Here is a 12,628-nt window from a genome sequence, read left to right as displayed (position 1 = left end):
ATGGATGAGATAGGCTGGAGAAAGAGAGTACTAGAGTCAGAAGAGAAGAAATTATTGGATAAATCTTTTTTAAAACTCTAATATTTAAAGGTCAGTTAGAGTCAGCAAAAGAGATTCAGACAACAGAGAAATTAGGGAAAAACCTAGAGAAAACCAAGAAACAAGGAAAGAAGGTGCTTCAGGGAAAAAGTGGTCAATAGTGATGAACACTACCAGAAAGTCAAGTCACTGAAAAGTGAACATTATCAAACATGTAGGTTGTGAGAGTCATGTAAGTGGAATGCTGGGTGCATCAACCAGGCTGCAGTGGATACAGTGAGGAAATAGATTCAGTATAGACAATAGGCAAAGAAAAAAAAATAGAATGATAGCGGGAAGTCAAAAGTAATTTTTTTAAATGGCACAGAATTTTAAATATATCTCAGCACTGAATGAAATGATCCACTAAAGAGAGAAATGTAAAGATAGAGAAAGGAATAGCTGGGCATGGTGGCTCATGCCTGTAATCCCAGCACTTTGAGAAGCCAAGGCGGGTGGATCACCTGAGGTCAGGAGTTCAAGACTAGCCTGGCCAACATGTTGAAACCCCGTCTCTACTAAAAATACAAAATTTAGCTGGGTGTGGTGGCGGGCGCCTGTAATCCCAGCTACTCAAGAGGCTGAGACAGTGGAATTGCTTGAACCCAGGGGGCGGAGGTTGCAGTGAGCTGAGATTGCGCCATTACACTCCCACCTGGGTGACAAGAGCAAAACTCCATCTCAAAAAACAAACAAACAAACAAACAAACAAAAAACAAAGAGAGAGAGAGCAAAGAAAGAGAAGAGTGAAGAGATAAGAGAAGGCTTATCAAGGCTTATCACAACTTTGTCTAAGTCTCCCTTGTTTTCACAGCTATAAAATGGGAAAAAGAATAACTACATCGTAAGATTATACTAACAATTAAATAATATGGTGTGGGTAGAATACTTGGTAAAATTTCTGGCACACAGAATGTGTTTAATAAGTTGGTGCTTAAGATGAATCTAGCAGCTAACATATATATTAGTCTTATACATACTAAATGCTCAACAAGTATTCGTTAAATCTGGAGTGAATATGATTCTGGCACATAATTTTTGATTATTTGGAATATAAAAGAGGCTGATGCATCTTACTGTATTACTGGGTTATAGATATACCTTGGATATTCACTGCTTATAATGATGATATATAATGTTTGCTATCCGATGATGTTGATGTTTTGAGTATTTGTGTTCACAGGGTGCTATTTTTCTGTCTGGAAATAAAGTTTTTGAGCATCCCTGCAATGAAGAGAACCCAGGGAAGTTCCTTTTTGAAGTAGTTCCAGGTAAGATATTTTCCTAGTCTGATTAAATTATTGTCATCCTGTGTTGGTAAAGGTGAAGATAGGTCAGACAGGTTTCATTCTTTTTTGAATCATAACTGAGAACCTTAATTTGAGGTTTGGTTAATATTGACACAGATAATAACTGCAGGTTTATATACTAGTACAAATGAATGCACTCACACACACATACTCTAACCATGTAACTACTGGATTTTCCTTTGTCCATGAGACTCCATAGTTGACCACAAGTCATGACACAGTATTTGTTCAGGACTCTTGGAGTGAATTTGATTTTATAGTGCTCTTGTGATATGAAATTTGACAAGGTGTTAGAGGTTGAATGCTTTGCCCAGTGGAGTCACTGACATATTTCCTCACAAAATTGCATCTTAAAGGAGGTTTTACTAAAAGAAAAGCAAAGCAAAACAAAACAAAACAAAACAAAAACTCTTACTCCTTAATACTTGTAATACTGACCAAGTATTACAGTTCTGTACCTCAGCTTTGCTCCCAACCAACCACTTCCACATGTTTCGCTGGTAGAGCTGAAGACAGCTCTGCCAAGACATCAAATCCTGCAGTTAAACTTTTGAAACATCCGTTAGTTTTTCCTAGTCATCTGTATTCATTCCTCTTAGTGTACCTGATCTTCACTAAAATCTTTGACTCACCCAGCAACAATTCCTCCAAGGCCATGATACCTACCTTTTTGATCAGTTCTTCAACCTTTCCTTATCCCTCAATGTAAGAAAAAGGGAGGTAGGAATCTGGTTTTTATAGTATTGGCTCCGGCTGACCCAGTTTATGTAATATTGATATTGATTTGATCACAGTCTACGGTTGGTGTGAATTTATTTGGGTAAGTAATATGGAGTTATTATCAATAATGCTGCCACAAAGCAGTCAACAAAATGTCTTTTTCCCATATTTATAAATGCTGGGAATCTAAAATGGAAAGGCATATTTTCCCCTCGATGAAAACAGCTGTAGTACTAAGTTCATCTGGCTCATGATGGAATCCATGACTAAATGTTAATTAATGCCGCTGAAGTGCAGAAAGGTTAGTCAGATGCAATGTGTTATTTGTTTCCCTCCAGGGAGAACATATTGTAAGAAACCTGAATCTTATTTGCCTTATTAAAATCCTTTTATTCTTACTTCTTAGTGGAATACCCTGTATAGAACCAGATTCCAGATGTTACAAAGTCTTTGAAGTATCAGTAGAGGAAATTTCTTTTCCGATTTATTCTCAGACAATAGCTCATGTTGGCTTTTAAATCAGCATGGTATTGAACTGATGGTTGACTCTTTATCTCCAGTAATGCTAGAGGTCTACTTTTCCATTCAGTCTGTTAGCTGCAAGGAGGTTTCATCTTTTGGTGAAGAACTTCTCAAGTAATATAGATGGATATTTTCAATACTGTTTTAGAGAGAGCCATGTCTTCAAGACCAGGAAGTAATGGATAAAACCTCTTCTCCAACATTGCTATTCTAAATCATCTGTTTCACATGCAGTGCATATGACATAATGGCTTTTGAAGAACAAAGCCTAAGAAGTTTAAGACTGTGTAATATGGAATCTGAAGGTTGTCCTTTAAAAAACAATTATATGAAATTTAAGCTTGCTTCTGCAATTTTGGAGATAAATATAGTATGCGACTAGATCATTTGAAAAGATGCTTCCTGAATTATTAATACAGTATGTAATAGCTGCTAAATTAGGTTTTATAATTCTAAATCATCTTATGGAGTGTGAAGAGAAGTATTCCAAATGTGTCTTTGAAGACAGAGCTGGAAACACAAAGCACTACATTGAGAATCCAATGTCTGTGCCATTCATCCTGGTCACTGGGGCTTTGCTGATGTGCCCTTGACATCAGGATGGCATTTCCAGGCAAACGCTCCTGTAGTTCTGTGATAATGTGGGTTCTGTATCAGATTACTTTCATCAATATTTGCATTATTGGGGTTATTCAGGGATAGCATAACAATTAATTTATCTTTGCAAGTGGGAATGAGAGGATAATATTTTTCAGTTTTTCAGTTGTGTAATTGTTTAACATGAGAATTTGAGATGTTACAACAGATTGGTTTTATTTGTCGGAATGCATAGGAGGCAGCAAGGATTGCGGAAATGTGGTTGGTAACGTGTATAGAACCCTCGGCAGTCTGTGGGCCTACCTGGCAGAAGATCATCATAAGGCATATTTATTCTAGATTGGCTTTCTCTATAAAATTATTTCAATTGCCACTTCTGAAAATCTATCATAAAGATGATGCTTACAAATCCAACAAGTTTCTGTCTTTATGGATAGCTAACTCAAATCTAACTATCCTGAGTTTTATCAGTGAGTAGGAGGTGATTACATATTTTAATCTCATCTGCCCATAATGATTTCCAACAGAACTCACAGAAGTCTCTAGCCAGCTCTTTGCCATTATTCTAGCGCTACATGCGTACATACACATTTGTGTGTGTGTTACTAATATAGTTTATCCATATGTGCACTGTATGTCCTGATAATTTTTCTGTATGTATCTATATATGTAGAAATTTTTATTTTGTTTTATTTTTGCTTTTGCTTTATACTGAAATATCCTATGAAACCAAGGAAAATCATATAAAAATAATAAAACACAAGAATTTTCAATAAAATTGAGTGTCTCAGGTCTTTGTGTATTACTTACTTATATTTGCTTACAAACTATATTCATATGCATATATTAGGCTTTTGTAAAAACCTATCTGAAAATAACTCTACTGTGTTTTAGGGTTGATTTCCTATAGATTCATTATCCTATGAAATGAATTATCTCTCTGAATAATGCCATGAGTTACAGATTTTTCACTCTAAATTTGTCCTATTTCTCTACTTGTTATTCAAAGGGATATCAGCCAAATTGGCAAATTTGAAGTCTTCTCTGTCAGACATGCCAAATTTTAGATTGAAGTGAACTTCTATGGCCAAAGTCCAAACTTTTGGGAAATGTGGTTGAGAAAGAAAGATTGGCAAATCTTTAACGAACAGTTCTTGAAGAAAGAACTTGCAGTTGGTTTCTGCTTCTCTAAATGTGTTCTAGTTGAGTTTTCCTTGAAATGTTTTAAAAAATAAAGAGTAATTATTGGAATAATGATGTAATAGCTTTCTTAGGAGAGAAGTTTCTCAGAGAAAAAAATAAAATGACAAAGAAACAGACAAGAAATAGGCAAAATAAGACAAAGGAGGACTATATGTACCTCCATATATTTAGAAACCACATCTTTCTGTATACCGAACACCTGGGAATAACATAATATAACACATGGTGCTAAACAAATATTTATTGAAGTGCATGTATTTACCAGGCTTATGGAGAAATCTCAATCATATGAAACTGCCCCCACTCTGCTATGTTGAACTATTTCCTGTTGCATAAGACCTTTTCTCCCCTGTTGCAGCAAAGACCTCTTTGTCACTCTAGTGGCTAAAGTGGAGAGAAACTCCTTACATGTTTCCTTTCCTGCTTTTCTGCCTTCCTTTCTGATGATGAGACCTAGAGACGGATGGAAGAAGGTAGAGATCTTCCTACACAGTTGATATTGCTAGGGCATGGCCCCTTTACACTGACTGATCATTACAGACATTCCTCTCTAAAGGCTGAATCTTTCACAGGTGCATGTGTGGATTTTTCAGGGTCTCTGGAATTAGAAATCCACTTCACATGCTAGTGTTCTCCCGGCATTGGGATGGTCCTGTTGGATGGGTTACAGCAAAAGGGCTCAAAGGTTAGCTGCTTGCTTTGTGTTTATTCAGCAACTAGGAAACTCATGTACCCTGGCCTGCAAGGTAAGGGAAATGCAGTCTGTTCCACTGTTGCTGCCTCCTTTGTCTTGTCATTTTCTCCACGGGTTATCAGCTTCAGTGCCCAGCAAGGTCAGTGACTTGCCAAGCTTCAGAGGCCATCATGAGTCCTTGACTTAGAGGAGTGGGTCACTGTTCTAACACATATCAAAATTTACCAGCAATACTCTTGTTCCGATAGTTGGGAGAATTCCTAGTCCTCCCCCTCAAAAAACAGTGTTGATTTTGAAAACTGCTTTCTCCGAGTAGCACTTCCTCATTTCTAGTTTCCCCTTCAAAACAGTCAGGGCCATTTGGGTTCTCAGAAATGCAATGCTTTCTCTCAGTAAACCTGGCAGAGAAGTGGCTAGGCACAATTTCCATTGGTCTTTTCAACTTAGAATGTGGGGGTTTAGCCTCTTTTGGGGGGTAGGGGGTGGGACTTAGCTGCAATTCCAGGATAATGGGGATAAAACGTTTTATTTACATCTATCTATAATCTTAGCTTGGATTCCAGCAAACACACACTGATGGAGAATGACATTAGATTGTCATGGGAAAGGTTCTCTGAAGATATTTTTTTCTGCGAGGAAGTGAGGAAAGCAGGATGTGACAGGAGCACCTGCCCTGCAATGCCATAGCAACTGAGGTCTTAGCTGATCCAGTGGGGTCCCCTGAGGCTGTGATCCCTCTCAAGATTTCTTCAAACTGAGGGGCTGGGGCTTTGTTTCCTGGTGCCAGCTAGTCATTGATTGGGTGCAGGGAGACGGATAAACTTGGATGAAGCTGTTTCCTTCTGCATTGTAGAACAATTCCCATGAGAATCTCTTTGTGCCTTCAGCAAGCAATATACCAGTCTTTGGGATCTAGAAAGAGTACTACAGTATCCATTATAATGTCTGTAGCCTTGTCAGTATCTAGACGTCTGAATTCCAGGCAATGTTCCAGGCTGTTCGCATGTATCGCTTTATTTAATCCTTACTACAACTCAATAAGGAAGGCAATGTCATTATATTTATTCTACAAATGACAGATGTGAGGCACAGAGAAGTAATTTGATCCAGGTTAGAAAGCTAACACTGGGCTGGGTGCGGTGGCTCATGTCTATAATCCCAGAATTTTCGGAGGCTGAGGCGGGTGGATCACCTGAGCTTGGGACTTGGACACCAGCCTGACCAACATGGAGAAACCCGTCTCTACTAAAAATACAAAATTAGCTGGGCGTGGTGGTGTGTGCCTGTAATCCCAGCTACCCAGGAGGCTGAGGCAGGAGAATCGCTTGAACCCGGCAGGCGGAGGTTGTTGTGAGCAGAGATCTTGCCATTGCACTCCAGCCTGGGTGACAGAGCAAGACTCCATCTCAATAAATAAAATAAAATAAAAACGGTCTGGAGTGTCTTTTCTGAAATATGAGCATGTAAAGTTATTTTTTGAACTGGAATGGATACACTGGTATCTTTTTAGACTCATTCATTAAGAATGAGAATTTTGGCACTTGATAAGGTAGACATTTTGGTTTTTTAGCAGCTATTTATAACACAATATATAATACAAATAGGCACTAGACAGAGATGCCCACTTACAGTTCTTTTGAAAGCATGTTTTAAGGCCACAACAATCCCATCAAGAAAAAGTGGGAAGAAACAGACATTTTCCTGCAGTGATCTTCCTTATTATGAATAAAGGTAACAAAGGTGGATTCTACGGATGGAGTGCTTTCTTATAGACAACTGTTACGCTCTAGGATCCAATTCTCTTTCATTACCGAACACACATTGCTGAAATTGGTCAGCTTCTTCACAAACTCCCCTCACATACTGGCCAAGTTATCACTCACTGTCTAACAACCAACCAAGATACCTGATATTAATCATATGCTGGGACTCAGTCCACCGACCAAGCAAAGATTCATCATAGCTTTCAAGGGCAATTGTCAATATTCCAGACCCTAAAAGGCACATCTGACCCAGTGCCTAAAATCAATAATAACTAAAACTAGGCGGTATACTTTCCTCTGCCTTCCTCCAGGGAAAGAAAAGAAGAGGTGAACACAAAAGGCAAGAGGATGAGGAATGAAAAAGTAGCGATGGAAAAAAAATAAGATAAATGTTGAAGGTTAATCTAAAGTGCTTTTTATCTGCCTGGAAACAAAATTAGGCCCTTCAAAAAAAAAAAAAAGATGTTATTTATCCTACCTTTAGCAACAACTGTACTAATTATTTCCAATACCCTCAGACAATGACATGCTACTTTTGTACATTTCAATTTTTAAAAAGTTTCCATTCTAATTATTTTTCCAGAAGGATTTCTTAGGAGATAGGTGAAAAGTTAGAGGACATGGGTGCCTAAAGAATCTAATAAATGCATTGATCCTTTTGCCAAAAAAAAAAAAAAAAAGGCAAATAGCTACCAAAGCTGCACATACTTTTGAGGACTTCAGAGATTCCCTAAAATGCAATCATTGACTATAGGTTAAGAATAATAGTTTATACTGGGGACCAAATACTTTATTATCTCTCTCACTCTTTATCTATCTCTATTTTAGCTAATGTGTCTATGTTCCTATGCATTTATCTATGTATATGTATGCATAAACCGTTATTTATAATTATCTGGTATACCAATCAGTTTTAGACTTTTACCTCTGATTCAGTTGTTCTTTCTCCTGCTTCTATGATTGTGTAACTCCACAGACCTATTTTGCACATTTGCAAAATAACTTTTCCTGGATGGAACATTTCATGGGTCTGGAGGCTGTAAAATTTTTAATTTAGTAAAACTTCAACCTACTTAGATGGTTACTGCAGCTGTGTTACATAATAGGCCAGCTGAGAAATAAATAGTTATGAGATAGATTCATGGATGTCTCTTTGAAAGAAAAAAGTTTGGCCAATTTTTGAGTTTTTGGAATAATAATGTAACAACATCAATAAAAGTTTACCGTACATGTCTGTAATTGTGACTCCTTCTGGGTTGAATAAATAATGTCATTGGCTACATTAACTTGCTGTCATTTGAAAATGTAAGCCAATATTTGACATATACTTTATATGAAAATGTAGGAATATTTTAATTGTGTTGTAGCATAAAGTTTAGTCATTTTCTTGTTCACCAGTTAAATATGCTGCTTAGGCATTTAATTTTACAACACTCCCTTATCTTAACTTTTTTTCCTTTTTGTGTTAGTTCTGTAAGTTAAAATCCATGCAATTATATTTGTTACCCTAAAGCAGTTGTGACAATCTCTTTTTTTGTCTGCCTGAGTCTGTAGGCAGCCCTGAAGCTTGTATATATATTTTTTTGCTTAGTTATAATATGTGCAAATCATTTAGAGAATGTGAGTAGGAGTTGCTTATGGTATGAAAACATAATTCTATATACACAAGTAACTCTACACGAACTAAATAAAGGCATTGGTGAAAACAGCATGTATTAGCTAACTGCTATGTGCTCTTTTACTTAAAAAAAGTTTTTGAGATTTTTGTTTCAAAATTCCCTTCCTACTTAAAATACATTAGAATATACACTTGAAAGAAGCTATTAACATGGTACAAAGAGCATTTTTTAAATGTTTTTAATCCTTTGAAATTCTGGCGAATGTCATTTCAACCAACAGACATTTGGGGCATTTACGAACTGATGGACAGTGTGATCATATGATCCTCTCCTGTGAAGTGTCCCTCTGAGGAATGCTGTCTCACAGTGTTGTTAGACATGTTGATCCAGTCACTGTCACTATTTGCTAGACCAGGGACCAGCAAGCCTTTTCTGGAAAGATCCAGAGAGTAAATATTTTAGGCTTTTGTGACCATAAGGTTTCCACTACAATTGTTCAACTCTGCCATGGTAGCATAAACAAATGGATGTGGCTGTATGTCAATAAAGGTTATTTATGGACACTGAAATGTGAATTTTATATACTTCACAAATATCAGAAATATTATTCTTTTTTTTCCCAACCACTTAAAAATGTTAAAAATAAACAGTGAACCAGATTTGGCCCGTGGGCATAGTTTGCTGACCCCTGGGCTAGATAAAAAAAGCAAACCTATGAAAAGGAAGCTAAAATACTGATATAAATCACTAATCCCCACTGGTGCCACCAGAGCCAGAATTAGAACTCTGAGACAGCCTGTCTCCCCAGGCCATGGCATTACCCATTGCCTCAAAATCATGATTCAGGAACTATTTGCCAATATTTTTATTTAGAAGTTCCATCTCTGAATAATATCTATTCTTTAAATCACATTGAACTTTAAAAGTGTTAGTGACCAAACTGAAATATTCTCTTTTAAACACTGTTTCAGTTCATTTGGAATTCTAGATTCTGACCAGAACTGAAATCTCTTATGTGACTTTATGAATATCATTAATAGGAGATTGGATTTGCCTAGCATGAAAAACATTTCCCATATTTTGTTCAGTCCACACAAATTCAGGGAACTATTTACAAATATTCTGAGATGGAAGCAATTCTGGCAAGATCAAAAAAGCTTGAAGTGTCTTCTAAGCTTTCCTTTATATGATGTACATTAGCTGTTTTGTTTTGTTTTGTTTTGTTTTGTTTTTTGAGACAGGGTCTTACTCTGTCACCCAGGCTGGAGTGCAGTGGTACAATCACGGCTCACTGCAGCCTCAACCTCCTGGGCTCAAGTGATCCTCCTGCCTCAGCCTCCCAAGTAGTAGCTGGGACCACAAGTTCACACCACCATGCTCGGCTAATTTTTTTGTTTTTGTAGAGATGAGGTCTTACTATGTTGCCCAGGCTAGTCTCAAACTCCTGAGTACAAGCAGTCCTCCTGCCTCAGCCTCCCAAAGTGCTAGGATTATAGGCGTGAGCCACCCCACCCAGCTTGCATTAGTATCTTAACCCTCTAAGTATCTCACAGAAAATAACAATACATTATTTGTGAGTAAAACAAACAAACTTAAGCTTATCTTCTTAGAGGGGTAGTTTATTTCCTTACCACCCATTTATTAACTACTCCCCGCCCCAAACCCACTGGTTTTCTTTTACCATCAGTATGAGAAATGCTCCCATAATATTCATATTTAATATTTACTGAAATATGTGTCAGGCCCTGTACTGATATATGTCAGGCATTATATACAATGATTCATTTAATATAACTGCACACACGCACACACACACACACACAGAGAAAGGGGCTGGGTGTATGTGTATATATATATATATATATGAAAGTGAATATATATAGGCATATATAGGTAAATATATACCTACCACAAATGGGGTTATGAGGAAAAAATATATATATAGATAGATGTAAAACAGTGGTACAAATTCACATTTTTGACAAGTGCTAAAGCCAGGCTTCACACCCATCTGAGCCCACAAAACCACCACATGTTACAACTTTCTTATACCAATAAGGATATGGATAGGTTTATTATCTACCCCACACTGAGGCCAAATATCTAAGAATTAAGAGAAATAAGGATGATAAGAAGAAATGGGGTTATGGGTTTAAGAGTCAGTATACTCTGCATTTCATTCCTCTCTCCTCCATACTCACAGTCCTTGCACTGTCTGCTCTCTTCTTTCCCTATTAGATTGGAAGCTCTTGAGAAGAGACACCATCTATCCCTACTGCCTAGCAGAGTGCTGTCATGTAGTGTATGCTTAATGCATGTTTGTTGAATTAATGAATAAATGAGACTGCAGTTTTATCATCTATGGATTGATCACATTGGATTAGTCAAGATTAGAGTTGTCTAGGTCTGAGTTATTTAACTTGGTTATTGACCTTTTTCCCAGTACCTTGTGAGACTAGATCTTAGAGAAGTTCATTAACTTCTCAGACTCTACACTATTTTAAAAGTAGACAACATTATAGCTAGATAGAAGGAAAAAATTCTAGTGTTCTATACTACTGTAAGGTGACTATAGTTTGCAATAATGTATTATAGTGTCAAACAGCCAGATGGCGGATATTGGATGTTCCAAACACAAAGTAATGATAAATATTTGAGATGGTGGATATGCAAATTATCCTGATTACCCGCTATACATTATATATATTTTACAAAATCACTAAGTACCCCATAAATATGTACAATTATTATGTGGCAATTTTTTTAATAAAAGAAAGTAGTACTCTCCTCATTCTTGAGTCCTTCATTAATACACCAATAGTGTCTTTTATTGCTTTGAAAACAGAAGCATTTATAAAGAAGTTATTACTGAAATAAATGCGATCTTTCTCATTGTTCTTTGTGACATGGTTTTAATTATGCATTCACAGGCCATTTGTGTTCACCTGCTTCTTTTATCCAATAATTGAAAAGGGTTTTGCAATCTAATCAAGCTATGAAAATAGCAAAGTACTAAACAAATGTTGGCTGCTGTTATTACAAAGAGTTTGTCCAGGCAGGTCTCTGGTAGGGCTTCTTTGAGCCACAGAACGAGTGTGTTTGGGTGACTCGATGGCCACTGGAGAGAACAACCGATAGATTAGAAATGATGTCAGAATGAGAAAGGGGAAGCATACTTCACAGGAAAAGAAATAGATGAGGAAAAGGAAAATGAGTGTGCAGCAGAACAGCTGCTGATAATTAAGAGTGAGAGATAAGCTTGTAGCCAGCAGAGCAGTGGCATATCACTGAGACCTGTGCCAACTCTCAGGGAACCAAGGAAGGTTTTTTCTTTTCTTTTTTAATAGAAAACTGAGATGAAGTGGTCCTGAATGTTTCAAAAGATAAAACCCCAAGGACCATCTGCAGGCCAATAATGCATCCCTGAGACTGTCAGGCTTCCTGGCTTTAAAATGGACTTTATCTTTATTTGCCTATTCATTTGTAGGTTCATTTAGGCCATGCTAATCAAATACTTATATTTCAAATATAGGATTAATAAGCAAAAATTCAAACTTTTTTTTTTCAAGATGGAGTTTCACTCTTGTTGCCTAGACCGGAGTGCAATGGCGTGATCTCGGCTCACCACAACCTCTGCCTCCCGGGTTCAAGTGATTCTCCTACCTCAACCTCCCGAGTAGCTGGGATTACAGGCACGTGCCACCACGCCTGGCTAATTTTGTACTTTTTTTTTTTAGTAGAGTATTTATTGTTCTCCATGTTGGTCGGGCTGGTCTCGAACTCCCAACCTCAGATGATGCACCCGCCTTGGCCACCCAAAGTACTGGAATTACAGGCATGAGCCGCCGTGCCTAACCTCAGACTTCTATATTACGTTCAAATTGCATCAACCAGCTATGATCTCATAGGCCTCACCAACTTTGTTTTTTTGTTTGTTTGGTTGGTTTTCTGAGACAGAGTCTCGCTCTGTCACCCAGGCTGGAGTGCAGTGGCGCGATCACTGCTCACCTCAAGCTCGGCCTCCCGGGTTCATGCCATTCTCCTGCCTCAGCCTCCCAAGTAGCTGGGACTACAGGCGCCCGCCACCACACACGGCTAATTTTTTATATTCTTAGAAGAGAC

The 12,628-nt window shown here is 37.6% G+C and overlaps 1 protein-coding gene across 3 annotated transcripts in view; it reads left to right on the top strand.

The window, feature by feature from the left end:
* The window catches only part of ARHGAP24 (Rho GTPase activating protein 24), a 524,860-nt gene that overhangs the window by 246,275 nt on the left and 265,957 nt on the right, over positions 1-12,628 (top strand). For all 3 annotated transcript variants that reach the window (XM_033214184.1, XM_033214186.1, XM_033214185.1), the window contains exon 3: positions 1,262-1,349. In XM_033214184.1, coding sequence (XP_033070075.1) covers positions 1,262-1,349 — 88 coding nt within the window. The remainder of the gene's footprint in view (positions 1-1,261; positions 1,350-12,628) is intronic.

This window comes from Trachypithecus francoisi, unplaced genomic scaffold, assembly GCF_009764315.1.
Source record: "Trachypithecus francoisi isolate TF-2019V2 unplaced genomic scaffold, Tfra_2.0 Lachesis_group1, whole genome shotgun sequence".
In the NCBI taxonomy this organism is placed as follows: Eukaryota; Metazoa; Chordata; class Mammalia; order Primates; family Cercopithecidae; genus Trachypithecus; species Trachypithecus francoisi.
The sequence above is the reverse complement of the archived record's forward strand: the minus strand, read 5'-3'. Positions and strand labels throughout refer to the sequence as shown.